Consider the following 15,120-nt stretch of genomic DNA (forward strand, 5'->3'; position numbering starts at 1 on the left):
CAGGATGACAGGTCGAACTGGATGGACAAATGTCTTTTTTCGGCCTTATGTACTATGTTACTATGTTACTTAAAAAAAAAAAAATAATGAAACTTCTGCTGTATAGGAATACTTGCTGTATAAGCATGCTCGCCCAACACTAATACAGATATATGTTTATGCGTTATATGTTGGTTGCTGTAAAATAAAGTCCAGCAAAAAAAAAAAAAAAAACTTTTGCTAACAAAGGGGCAGTCCTAAATGGAGATTCCTACCATGATTTTCTATTTAATTTTATGGGGATATGGAAAGGGTCGGACAGAGTGAAATAGGCCTATAAAGATGACAATTGTTGACACATTGTAAGCTTTTATGATCAGATACCTCTTCTGCCTAGTGTCCAGCTAAAAAAAAGCATCTGGAAAGACACTGCCAGGAGGACTCTTTCTACCAGCTGAAAATCCTCATCCTCAAATTTGTGTTTTGATCACAATTTGTGTTTTGATCAAAATATAGTGGCTGAGAGTCTCAGATTTTATCATATCAAAGTGAGGGCTTAGTCCATATATAATGCTTGCATTTATTGTGTTAGTGCATTATTTTCCGTGATTTTTTTTCTTTAAAAAAGTCAGACTTTGCCTCATAGGAAGAATCTTCCAAAGTGTCGCACTAGCGAGACAGTTCTATTTCTCTGAAAAATATCCAAATACAAACTTTATTTTTCACTTATTTGAAAAAAAATCATAGTAAAGTATGCAAGGTATATGCAAGACACTAACCTAATGCATCATTTCAAGGTACATCATATTTATACATTCCATATATCATATAAACCAGTGAAAAATATATTTATTATATGTCATATCATAAGGATCATGCAAATCCAGTTTTCACTGATTCATAAAATAACATAGTATCCTCTCCTAAAAGCATTGCTTCTAGAGGAGGATTTCACTGCACATATGGCACTCAATGGAGTCTGTATGGCAGTGCACAGAGAATGAATAGCTCCATACTAAAGAGTCACATACGCTTCCGTTACTGCCTAATTTTGATAATCTTTTTCCAAAAATAGCGAAATCAAAGTGAGACAACCAAGCATCAAATGCAGCTGTGATGAATTAAGGGTTCAGGATCCAGCAGTGCAAAGTTAAGAGCCTGCGTTGTCTGCAAATTTTACTTTAAAAATAGATCATCTAAACAAATACCAAACATTCATTGAAATCAGAAGCAAAATGCTTTGCTTCTACTATTCTACAAAAGGAGTTTGAACAAATAATTTTAGATATAGAAAATAAAACTGAAAATTAGATCATTTTAACTAGAGAACTTTTCCGTGCAGGTGCAATGTGTGAGTTGAGCGCATTGCACCCGCACTGAATCAGGACTCATTCATTTCTATGGGGCTGTTCATATGAGTGGTGATTTTCACTTATCACTTGTGCGTTGCGTAAAAACCGCAGCAAGCTCTATTTAGGCCCCATAGAAGTGAATGGGGCTGCGTGAAAATTGCAAGCATCCACAAGCGATTGCGGATGCGGTGACATTTTCACGCACGGTTGCTAGATGACAATCGGGATGGGGACCTGATCTTTATTATTTTCCCTTATAACATGGTTATAAAGGAAAATAATAGCATTCTGAATACAGAATGCATAGTACAATAGCGCTGGAGGGGTTAAAAAAAATAAAATTAACTCACCTTAATCCACTTGCTCACACAGCCCAGCTTCTCTTCTTTGCTGTGTACAGGAAAAGGACCTGTGGTGACGTCACTCCGGTCATCACATGGTCCATCACATGATCTTTTACTATGGTGATGGCTCATGTGATGGACCATGTGATGACCGGAGTGACATCACCACAAGTCTTTTTCCTGTACACAGCAAAGAAGAGAAGCCGGGCTGCGTGAGCAAGTGGATTAAGGTGAGTTAAAAAAAATGTAACCCCTCCATCACTATTGTACTATGCATTCTGTATTCAGAATGCTATTATTTTACCTTATAACTATGTTATAAGGGAAAATAATACAATCTACAGAACACCGATCCCAGGCCCGAACTTCTGTGAAGAAGTTGGGGTTTGGGTACCAAACATGCCGATTTTTCTCACGAGTGTGCAAAACGCATTACAATGTTTTGCACTCGAGTGGAAAAATAATTTTCCCGCAACGCACCCGCACCTTTTCCCGCAACACTCGTGTGTAAGAGGCCTAAGAGCCTCATCTCAAAACTGTCTCAGTTAAAACATAGCCTTCGTGAAACATAGCAGCAAATCAGAATTCATGTTCATCCATCATTTTTTTTTATCAGACAGCTATCAATACAAACATGTGCCATATAATCATTTGGCTATACAACTTCCAATTTTATCAGATTTTATCTTTCTAATGCGTTCCCCTAAACATTAGACAAGTCTGTGCAAACCTAGTTGTGTTTTCGACTCCTTAAAGACCTATTTCCATTTTTACATTTTGGATTTTTCCTCTCGACGTTCCAATAGCTATAACCTTTTTATTTTTCCGTTCACATAGTTATATGAGGGCTTATTTTTTGTAGGACAAGATGCATTTTTTTATGCCACCATTTAATTTACCATATCTTCTATTATAAAATGGGAAAAAAAGTCTTTTGTGTGGCAAAATTTAATTCTGGCAAGGTTTTTGGAGTTTTGACATCACAGCGTTTACAATGTACTAAAAATGACCTGACACCCTTATTCTGCGGCTAAATACAAATGTGGCAATACCAATCTTGAATATTTTTTATTTTTTTTTACTAATAAAAAAAAATGGAAAAATCTACATTTTCTTTGCATCACCATATTCTGACAACCATAACTTTTTTATATTTCGGTCTGCAGAGCTGTATGAGGGCTTGTTTTTTGCATAACAAACTGTAGTTTTTATTGGTATCATTTTTTGTAGTATGTAAGACTTTTTTGATCACCGTTATTCAATTTTTTGGGTGGACAAGATGGGGAAAAAAAATAGGAAATCACATGTTTTATTTTTTCCCATTAGGCGTCATGTTTTTGGCCCGGATAAAATGCGGGTGCGTCGCGGGAAAATGCAAATTTTTTCCGAGCGAGTGCAAAAAAAAAATGCATTTTGCACGCGCGTGAGAAAAATCGGCATGTATAGTACCCAGACCCGAACCCAGACTTTTTCAGGTTTGGGTTAGGTGTTGTGTAGATTTTATTATTATTATAACATGGTTATAAGGGAAAATAATTGCATTCTTAATACAAATGCTTAGTAGAATAGGGCTGGAGGGGTTAAAAAATAAAATAAAAATTTAGCTCACCTTAATCCACTTGTTCGCGCAGCCCGGCTTCTCTTCTATCTTCATTCTTCTTTTTTTTTTCTTTGACACATCGAGGGTTAACAGCCAAACAAAACTCTATATTTATCACCCTGCCTCTGCTGTTTAGGCCTCTTGCACATGACCGTATGGTTTTTTTCTGTATTTTGCGGTCCGTTTTAAACGGATTGGTTTTTCCTATTATTTTGTTTCAGTAGTGTTTCAGCTTCAGTTCCGTTTTGCTGTTCTGTTTTTCCATTTGGTAAACGGAAACTGAAGCATACAATAATGCTTAAACAGTAAGTACATTAAAAAAAATTGGGCTGGGCAAAAACTTCTGCAAAAACGGAACGGATACGGAAGACATATGGATGCATTCATTTTTTTTTGCGGAACCATTGATTTGAATGGAGCCATGGAACGTTATTTGCGTGCAATAATAGGACATGTTCTATCTTGGAATGGAAATATGTAAACGGGATGCATACGGAGTACCTTCCGCTGTTTTTACGGATCCATTAAAAACTGAACGGAAACAGAAAAAAATACGGTCGTGTGCAGAAGGCCTAACAGAAACACCCCACATGTGGTCGTAAACTGATGTAAAGGCACACGGCAGGGCACAGAAGAAAAGGAGCACTATATGGTTTTTGGAAGGCAGATTTTTCTGGACTGGGATTTAGATGCCATGTCCCATTTGAAGCCCCCCTGATGCACCCTTACAGTAGAAACTCCCAAAAAGTGATCCCATTTTGGAAACTAGGGGATAAAGTGCCAGTTTTATTGGTACTATATTGGGGTGCATATGATTTTTAATTGCTCTATATTACATTTTTTTGTGAGGTAACTAACAAATGGATGTTTTGGCAGTTTTTATTTTTTACTTTTTACAACTGTAGGAGAGTCCCCGGGATAATAATGGACGGACAATACGTGCCACCAGAGGTCCTGGCCTCGGTGGAGTAAGAACCGGATCATTGCGGTTACAGTGGCGGGCCGGTTCTTACTGGGAACAGGTAAAGAGCTGGGTGGGTGCCTGTTCCCCATGGCCAGCCCAGGTTTTTGGTCGAGTTGGACCTTTTAAAGAACCCAGCCTGCTGAAGATGGGGGTGGGGTGTGTCTTGCTGTGCCGGAGATTTCCACAGAGTCAGTGCTCGTAAAGGAGAGTCTGGGCGCAGCACACTTTGAAGGATAGCCCTGGTACCTGTGGTGCTACTAGCTGAAGGGGCTCTGGCCTAAGGGAGACAAAGGCAGGTAGCTTACAAGCCTGCAGGACCGCTGTGGTCTGTCCAAAACAAGGTGACTCAAACCTGCTGTTTATTTTCTATGGAAGGACTTTTGTTCTATGCATGCTGGAGGATATGCACCTGTGTGGTCTGCAAACTGCCTGTTATGCCTTTGGTGTGAATAAAGTCATGGTGTATCAAAAAGACTGTCTGTGATTGACTCAATATTGCCGCCGCTACTGTAGCCTACCACGAGTACATCCCCACACAACATTCATCTGACAGGATAGATCATGTGCTATTTTTATAGAGCAGGTTACGGATGCAATAATATCAAATATGTCTACTTTCTTTGTTTGTTTCAGTTTTATATAATTCATGTATTTTTTAATTTATTAAAAACACTTTTCATTAGATTTTTTAAACTTAATTTCTTTCCCACTCTGGTACTTCAACTTTTGAGGGTCTGATCCCCTCTACAATGCATTACCATACATCTGCTGGGGCTCCGATCGGAAGGAAGAGAGAGCCGCATCCCTCTCTCTTCACTCACAGGTGCTGTGATCAGCATTGATCGTGGCACTTGAGGGGCTAAATGACAGGGGCTTCATTGCTTCCTGTCAGTGTGGGCAGGTGTCGGATATATGATAAAGCCAGCACCCGTAGTGTATGGAGCAAGCCCGCTGCATTTACCACTTTTAAGGCCCCTTGCAGACGAGCGTGTGTGGATTAGGTCCGGATGCGCGCAAATGCGTTCAGTGAAAATTGCGCAATTTCTCAAACAAAGTCATTCAGTTTTTTCTTCGATCGCGTTCAGTTTTTATCGCACAGGTGTAATGCGATTTAATGCATTTTGCACACGCGTGATAAAAAACTGAAGGTATACAAATAACATGTCTTAGCAACCATCCATGAAAGACGCATTGCACCCGCACTTGCTTGCCGATGCGATTTTCACACAGCTCCATTCACTTCTATGGGCCAGCGTTGCGTGAAAATAGAACATGCTGCAATTTTCACGCAACGCACAAGTAATGCGTGAAAACCAACACACATGTACACAGCCCCATTGAAATGAATGGCTCTGGATTCTGTGCTGACGCAATGCGTTCGCATCACTCATTGCACCTGCGCGGAATACTTGTTCGTGTGAAAGGGGCCTAAGGCTACTTTCACATATACATTTTGTTTTGAAGTTTTGAGATCTGACCAAAATGGTCACGTTTTGATTACATATCAGCATACATCCATTGTGTTAGGATGCAGTTGTGTGAAATTGAAATGGAACAAACCAGTCAATGGGTGATGGATCCGGGTTTTTTTTTCCGTTTCGCAAAACCACAGCTTGCAGTGAGTGTCTGGTCACAAAACCAGACAAATTTTGAATGTCTGCTCTATATACCTACTGCTGATCACTTTTTAACCTAGCTGCTTTATAAGGCCTCTTGCACACAAACGTGTGCGCCCCGTGGCCGTGCTGCGGCCACAATGCATGAATACTAACCGTGGGGCAGCCGCAGCTGATCGCGGAGCCATTCACTTTAATGGGTCCGCAATCCACCTGCTACGCAAAAAGATAGGACATGTTCTTTTAGGACATGTCCTATCTTTTTGCAGAACGGAAGTACAGGACGATACCCTGCGAAAGCAGTCTGGAGTGTTTCCGTAGGGTTCCGTTCCGTGCTTCCGTTCAGCATCATTCCACATCTTCGGATTTGCGGACTCATTCAAGTAAATGGGTACACATCCGGGATGCGTACTGCCCACAGAATGGCGTCCGTGTGTTGCGGGTCCACAAATGCGGTCCGCAATATGCCCACGGAGTGCACACGTTCGTGTGAAAGAGGCCTAACAGTGTTCATAAATTTTTCTTCTTTGAGAAGAGAATAATGTCTGTTTACCATCTTGACTGTAGAAGTAGTTCAGGTGACTACATGCCCTATGCCTTGCCTAGAACACAGAGAAATATAAAGCAAAAGTCCAGACTTTTTGCTGCAACTACTTCTTATATCAGAGTTTCATAAGGTGTGAGTAAAATGGTAGCCAGCAGCAACATTTCCGACCAAATTGTCCTTATTCAGGCAACATTAAGGCCCATTGCAGACGAGAGTGTCCGGATTAGGTCCGGATGCGTCCCGGTGCATTGTGGCAAACCCGCGCGAGTAGGTACGCAATTGCAGTCAGTTTGGACTGCAATTGCGTTCCGTTGTTCAGTTTTTATCACGCGGGTGCAATGCGTTTTGCACGTGCGTGAGAAAAAACTGAATGTTGTACCCAGACCCAAACTTCTTCACAGAAGTTCAGGTTTGGGTTCAAGGTTGTTTAGATTGCATTATTTTCCCTTATAACATGGTCATAAAGGAAAATAATATCATTCTGAATACAGAATGCATAGTACAATAGGGCTGGAGGGGTAAAAAATAAAAATAAAAAATTGTTTAACTCACCTTAATCCACTTGTTCGCGCAGCCGGCATCTCTTCTGTCTTCTTTTGTGAGGACTAGGACCTTTGATGACGTCACTACGCTCATCACATGGTCCGTCACATGATCGATCACCATGGTGACGGACCATGTGATGAGCGTAGTGACGTCATCAAAGGTCCTATTCCTCACAAAAGAAGACAGAAGAGATGCCGGCTGCACGAACAAGTGGATTAAGGTGAGTTAAATGTATTTTTACTTATTTTTTAACCCCTACAGCCCTATTGTACTATGCATTCTGTATTCAAAATGATATTATTTTCCCTTATAATCATTTCTATGGGGCCTGCATTACGTGAAAAATGCACAAAGAGGAGCATGCTGCAATTTTCACGCAATGCACAAGTGATGTGTGAAAATCACCGCTCATGTGCACAGCCCCATAGAAATTAATGGGTCCAGATTCAGTGCTGGTGCAATGCGTTCACCTCACGCATTGCACCCGCACGGAAATCTCGCCTGTGTGAAAGGGGCCTAAGTAGTAAGTAGGAGTATCCACAGAGGAACATCCACCCCCACCCATGCCCGGCGCTCTAATAAGGCAGACCAGGCGGCTGCCTTAGGCCGTAAAGAAGGGGGGGGGCGGAAAAATTTCTACTTTTTTTTACTACCCTGTATTTTTCGCCCCATAAGACGTTGTTTTTTTTCCTGTGTCCTATCGGGTGAAAACTAATGAAGCGGTTCCATTTTGGAAGCGCTTCATTAGTACCGGAGGACTGGGAAGCGGTGAAGGATCTGTACTCACTGCTTCCTGGTCCTCCCCTTGGCTGTCTGCTGTGCAGGGCTGCGCACCATGTGACCTTACTGTGCGCAGCCTTCACAGCTGACAGCCGAGAACCAGAAAGAAGAGAGAGAGCACTGGTGGTGAGGAGAGGTGGCGTCCAGGAGCAGGAGAGGTAAGGCATTATAATTTTATATTTGTGCTGATGGCTGACATGGGGGGAGCATAATGGCTGACATGGGGGGGCATGATGGCTGACAATGGGGGGCTGATGGATGGAGGCTGATGGCTGACATGTGGAGCTTATGGCTGACATGGAGGCATGATGGCTGACATGGGGGCATGATTTCTGATAATGGGGGGCTGATGGATGGAGGCTGCTGGCTGACATGGGGGGCTGCTGGCTGACATGGGGGGCTGCTGGCTAACATGGGGGGCATGATGGCTAACATGGGGGGCATGATGGCTAACATGGGGGGGCATGATGGCTAACATGGGGGGGCATGATGGCTAACATGGGGGGCATGATGGCTAACATGGGGGGCATGATGGCTAACATGGGGGCATGATGGCTGACATGGGGGGCTGATCTTAGGCATTGGGGGTCTGATTGGGGCTGTGAGCTGAGGTATGATTAACATTGGGGGTCTGATTGCTGGTCTGACCTGAGATGCAATGGAATTTTTTTTTTTTTCGTATTATCCTCCTCTAAAACTTAGGTGCATATTTGGGCCGGTGCATCTTATAGGACCAAAAATACGGTTCTCAAACCAGCGATTGATGTAGAGAGAGAGAAGATACCAGGACCACACAGAGGAGAGCCAGCTGCTGCAGGAGGGATCAGGGCCAGGTGAGCTGCGGGGGGGGGGGGGTGGGGGGCGCCAAAATGTAGCCTTGCTTGTGTTGGCAAAAACCCTTGCACTGGCCCTGCCCCCACCCCAGCATTCTTAGAAGTAAAAAGTCTGCAATACTGCTTCATCTTTCTCTTCTTGGATGTGATTGGTCCTGTGGCAGCAGGTTTGAGAATAGGCACACCAAGCACCTACTTGTCAATAGCAGAGCAGGTTTGCATAACAGCCATATAGTTGCAAGAAAAATATATGAAGCAGGTATCAACATTTGTAGGTAATAAATACATAGAAATATCACACTAATAATGACATGAACTGAATAATGATCACATAATATGGAGATGGAAGTCTGGCAACAGAGCAGACAGATGAAGATAATGTGATTCAAGGGGAGAACGGTGAAAGACAGTGAGCAGAAATAAAGAACTAAACCTGCTCTGAAACATAGCACAGCCAAAATAATTCAAAACCATCACTTCATAAAATTGAATACCCTTTTAATTTCAAGTAAAAGTTTTCAGAATAAATGTATGTTGAGAAACTGCTTAGGGATTACAAGTTATTCATTCCATTCTTAATATGAATGATAGATTTTTGTAGAAAAATAATTTATCACAAGTATAAAAATATTTTTTTTAAATTAATATTATCTATCATTTCAGTATTTCAATTTTACCTGTCTTTAACATCTTTGATGAAAGGGCTACATTCTTTTCCGTTACTTTCTTGTAGATTATGTGACTTGTCTTCATGAATCCTCTGCATATCTTGTAGAGTTCGTTCTCCTGAACGTCGAATGTGAATCAGGGTAAATGGGGTTTCATTGCTAAGTGGACCTACACGTCTACAGTGAAGGAGGCGTTGATAGGCTGTACGAAAGTCCCTATTTAGAGCAGCATATAAAATTGGGTTGAGAGCAGAGTTGGCATAGCCTAGCCAAAGAACAATTAGGAAGGCTGTTTCATCAACTTCAATGTCATTCACTCCTTCATATGTAAATACCGTAAAATAAGGGAACCAACAGATTATGAAGGCCCCCATCACAGCTGCCAAAGTAACAGTAGCTTTGTGTTCTCGAACAGTAGGTAGTGTTGGGCTAACCGCATTGCAGCAATTAGCATGATTTATTCTTTTGGCTTGTTCTCTGGCAATCTTGAAGATTTTGTAGTACATCAGACACATTATGACCAAAGGAAGATAAAACGTTAGTAAGCCATCCACTAAAACATATTCCTTGTTCAGCTCCAACTTGCATTGTTTGCTTCCATCTCCTCTAAGGTTTTGGATAGATTTATCTTTTGTATTCCAGCCAAGGTGTATTGGTAAGAAAGAGACCATGAGTGATACCACCCATATAACTCCCATAGCTATGGCTACCCGGCAAGGAGTCACGAGCATGGAATAACGCAGAGGGGCTGTAACTCCATAGTAACGATCCAAGCTGATCATGAAAAGATTTAGAATAGAGGCTGTGCACAGCATAACATCCAGGCTTGTATAAATATTGCAAAATGTAGATCCAAATGGCCATTCTTCATGTAACAAGTTCAAGGCTGAAAAGGGTAGCACCAGAATACCCAACAGAAGGTCTGTGATAGCCAAAGAGACAATAAAACAATTTGTCATGCTTCGGAGGCGTCGGTCAAATCCAACCGCCAGGCATACCACCACATTTCCACATATGGTAATGACTATAATTAGAGCTAGCACAACGCCAATGAGCACATTATATAGAATTGTCTTCCAACATAAAGAAACTGAATTCTTAAGGTCGTCGTCCATGATAGAACACATTGCTTTGAGTGGCTAAGAATAAAATGAAATTTTGTGGAGGATCTTAGTCATTAGTATAGTTGTATAGAGGGGTCCAGCAATGCAATATTCAGCTATGCATTGCTGGACCCCACTGGTTAGTATGAAATTGCTTGATAGGGTCCACTGATGTATCTATTTATCCTTGTTTTTTTTTTTCCTCTACGTCAAGTCAATTTGTTAAATGTTGGATTTTGTTGCCTTTTCCACATTTATTAGTGCTGACCATTTGTGCTGCCATCTTAAAGCTCTTACTATAATAGATAATTCATAGCGAGCAGCAACAACATTGCTTTTGCACTTGCGGCAGTCTTGAGTTTGGAGCATATTTCTCAATTGGCAGGAGGGCTTCTGAAAAACTTTATATCAACCTGAAAAAAAATGAAAAAAATTAGATTTTGATTAAAAGTATCAAGTCTTGAAAAATATTTATGGGAGTTGTGTCAGTTAAGTCACATCTATTGTGTAATATATTACATAAATTCTAATGGTTTTTATATACATTTAATATGCTATGTAACTGTTCAACCAGGCAATTTAAACCAGTTTCTGACTACACAAATTTTCAGATTTTAAGCATGTCTATGAAATCTATAACTTATTTTGACCTTTTTTTCAGTGAGACATGGGACATTATTTTAAAAACATTTTAGCATTTTTTTCTTACCGTATATGCAGAACATAAAAAAAATAGGAAAAATAGGGGGTAAGGCTAGAAGCTGTGGTGTTTCTTTTAATATATTTTTATTTTGCATGTATTTTTTTATTTATTTATTTATCTATAAGGTCATAGAAGACGAATAGCAAGGACGTTTAGGAACATTATTGCAGAAATAAGTGGAGACTGTCTGGATATTTATAGTCAATGGACACACACCATAATGGGTTCGGAACAGAACAAACAAAACAACTGACTAGGCCCCAAATGCTAGAGAACAAAGGAGTCACCACCTAGCAATCCCTAAAACACTTTCCCTAAGCTTCTATGCCCATGTGCTAATCTTGATGGTAAATATGCACATGCCCACATACCTAAGACTGTAATGCACTGAACCAAACCCTTTAGCTGTAGGGAAGAGGGAAAGAGGCACCCAGCTCCTTCAACAACCAAAGGAGCAAGCATCACCCTAGAGGCCTAGTCAAAACAGACACAGAAGGAACAAGGCAAAAGGACTTATCTAGAGATGTGTTGGAGCAGACGATGCACCAAACTTCCAGAGCTCACACAAGGCAGAACTATAACCCGCAAAGGTTATAGGGAGAGGGAGGAATAAATAGCCTCACCAATTACCTAAAGAGCAACACCTGGGAGGAGGTGGGATTCTGCTCAAACCCACAACAAAACAAACTGTAAGATCGAGTCATGTGCAGCAACTCTGACAGATATACTCAGAGCACCCACAGGGCAGGGCGTGACAGTACCCGCACCCATCTACGGGTGAGCTCTGGCCACCTCTGCCCAACTTTATCCGGGTGTGCCCTGTGAAAGACATTCACAATGCAGCCAGCATTAACATCGGTAGCCGGAACCCACATTCTTTCCTCTGCACTCTATCCCCTCCAATGCACCAGGTACTGAAGGGAACCCCGAAAAACATGTGAGTTGAAAATTCTAGAGACCTTAAACTTCAGATTACCATCAACCAAAACAGGAGGAGGAGGCAAAGGAGATGGTTCCGCAGCCCCCACATATTTCTTCAACAAGGACCTGTGAAACACATTATGGATCTTCCAAGCCTGCGGAAGTTCCAGACGAAACGCCACTGGATTGATAATGGCTGAGATTTTGTAAGGGCCAATAAATCTTGGACCCAATTTCCAAGAGAGTACCTTCAGCTTAATGTTTTTAGTGGACAAACACACCAAATCACCCACACACCAGTCATACGTCTCTTGTCAGCCATCCGTGTATATCTTTCACCCATTTTTTTCTAATTAACTTGAATATTCCACCAGATAGATGACCAAAAGGAAGATAATCTCTCCTCTTCCGGTATCCCAGAAGATTTGGTCCTAGAAAAAGTACCAAACTGAGGGTGAAAACCATATGCACCAAAAAATGGTGACTTATCAGTTGACTCCTGCCTACGGTTATTCAAGGCAAACTCAGCTAAAGATAAGAACGAGGACCATTCATCCTGATTCTCAGTGACAAAACACCTTAAATAGATCTCAAGGTTTTGGTTAGTGCGCTCTGTTTGACCATTCGACTGAGAATGAAAATCCGAAGAGAAAGACAACTGAATACCCAGACGAGAACAAAACGCCCTTCAAAACCTGGAAACAAATTGCGTCCCCATATCAGACACCACATCAGAGGGAATGCCATGTAATTTCACAATGTTATCAATAAAAACCTGAGCAAGAGTTTTCGCATTGGGCAAACCTGATAATGGTACAAAGTGAGCCATCTTGCTGAAGCGGTCCACTACCACCAAAATCACAGTTTTCCCAGAGGAACTCGGCAAATCAGTAATAAAGTCCATGGACAAATGCATCCAAGGACGAGATAGGATGGGCAAAGCAAGAAAAGATCCTGATGGCCGAGTGTGAGACACCTTCACGCGTGCACAGGTCTCACAAGCTGCTACATAACCCTCAACACCTTTACGCAACCCTGGCCACCAGAATCTCTGGGAAATAAGATCTATAGTGGATCTACTTCCAGGATGTCCCACTATGACAGTATTATGATGTTCCTTAAACATCTTGTATCTCAGTTCAGAAGGAACAAACAACTTGCCTGGAGGACAAGAATCAGGTGCCTAATCTTGAGCCCCCAACACTTCCGTCTCCAGCTCGGGGTAAAGAGCAGAAACCACCACCCCACCAGCCAAAATTGGATCGGGATCCTCCGAATCCCCCCCCCCCCCCCAGAAAAGCTACGCGACAACGCATCCGCTTTGACGTTTTTAATCCCAGGGCGATAGGTGACCACAAAATTGAACCTGGTAAAAAAAACAATGACCATCAAGCCGGCAGATTGCAGGTAAGCCAGATTCTTATGTCAGTAAATACCGTAATCGGATGAGTAGCCTCTTCTAGTCAATGACGCCACTCTTCAAAGGCCAATTTGATGGCCAACAGCTCTCTAGTCCCAACATCATAATTTATTTTGGCGGCCGAGAGTTTCTAGGAGAAAAAATCACACGGGCGCCAATTGCTAGGAGAGGGACCCTGCGACAAGACTGCTCCGACTCCCACTTCTGATGCGTCAACCTCCACAATGAATGGTTGAGACACATCAGGTTGCATCAGAATGGGAGCAGAAGAAAAACATTTCTTAATAGCAGAAAAAGCCTGTAAAGCCTCATCCAACCAGACAGAGAAGACAGCGCCCTTCCTAGTCATATCTGTCAAAGGTTTGACAATGGTAGAATAATTTAGGATGAATTTTCTGTAGTAATTAGTAAATCCTAAAAACCACATCAGGGCTTTCTGATTCTCCAGCCGGTCCCATTCCAGTACCGCATGGACTTTTTCGGGATCCATACGAAAACCGGAGGCAGAAAGCAAGTACCCCAAAAACGGCAGCTCCTGAACAGCAAACACACATTTTTCCAACTTAGCATACAATTTATTCTCCCGAAGGATCAATAACACTTGTCTCAAAAGATCCTGATCAGTCTTCATATCGGAAGAGTAAATTAGTATGTAATTGAGGTAAATAACAACGAACCTCCCCACCAAATGATGAAAAATGTAATTGATAATGCACTGAAAGACTACTGGAGCATTAGTTAAACCAAAGAGCATGACTAGGTTCTCAAAGTGACCCTCGGGGGTATTGAAGGGCGTTTTGCATTCATCTCCTTCCCTTATTCAGATCAGATTATAAACTCCTCTTAAACCCAACTTAGAAAACACCTTGTCACCAAGAATGTGATCCGGAATCAAGGGAAGGGGATAAGGATCACAGACAGTAATGAGATTCAGTTCCCGGAAATCTAGGCATGGTCTAAGGGATCTGTCCTTCTTCTTTACGAAAAAGAAGCCAGTGGCCATAGGAGACTTAGATGGTCTAATATGTCCCTTTGCCAAACTCTTGGCAATATACTCCCGCATAGCTACTCTTTCGGGTTGAGAAAGATTATATAACCGAGATTTGGGCAATTTTGCTTCGGGGATAAGATTGACCGGACAATCAAACTCTTGGTGATTGGACAACTCCTGAGCTCCACCCTCCGAGAATACGTCCTAAAAATTGGAAAGAAACTGAGGCAACACCTTAGGGTACTTTCACACTTGCGTTTTTCTTTTCCGGCATAGAGTTCCGTCACAGGGGCTCTATACCGGAAAAGAACTGATCAGTTTTATCCCCATGCATTCTGAATGGAGAGTAATCCGTTCAGTTTGCATCAGGATGTCTTCAGTTCAGTTGTTTTGACTGATCAGGCAAAAGAGAAAACCGTAGCATGCTACGGTTTTCTCTCCGGCGAAAAAAAACTGAAGACTCGCCTGAACGCCGGATCCGGCATTTTTTCCCATAGGAATGTATTAGCGCCGGATGCGGCATTCAGAATACGGAATGCCGGATCCGTCATTCCGGCATGCGCAGATCGGTAACAATTAGAAAAATGTACAAGACGGATCCGTCGGTCCGCATGACAAGCGGAGAGACAGATCCGTCCTTGCAATGCATTTGTGAGACGGATCCGCATCCGGATCCGTCTCACAAATGCTTTCAGTCAGCGGCAGATCGGCGGATCTGGCGGCCAGTTCCGACAACAGAACTGCCCGCCGGAT

General features: G+C 42.1%; 1 protein-coding gene across 1 annotated transcript in view; it reads right to left on the bottom strand.

Annotated features, from left to right (window-relative positions):
- HRH2 (histamine receptor H2) overlaps positions 1-10,495 on the bottom strand; it is a 212,315-nt gene extending 201,820 nt beyond the window's left edge. Inside the window, exon 1 of the mRNA XM_044277768.1 lies at positions 9,239-10,495. Coding sequence (XP_044133703.1) covers positions 9,239-10,356 — 1,118 coding nt within the window. The 5' untranslated portion in view covers positions 10,357-10,495. The remainder of the gene's footprint in view (positions 1-9,238) is intronic.
- Between the last annotated feature and the right edge of the window lie 4,625 nt (positions 10,496-15,120).

The sequence above is a fragment of the Bufo gargarizans genome, chromosome 2, assembly GCF_014858855.1.
Source record: "Bufo gargarizans isolate SCDJY-AF-19 chromosome 2, ASM1485885v1, whole genome shotgun sequence".
NCBI classification, from domain to species: domain Eukaryota; kingdom Metazoa; phylum Chordata; class Amphibia; order Anura; family Bufonidae; genus Bufo; species Bufo gargarizans.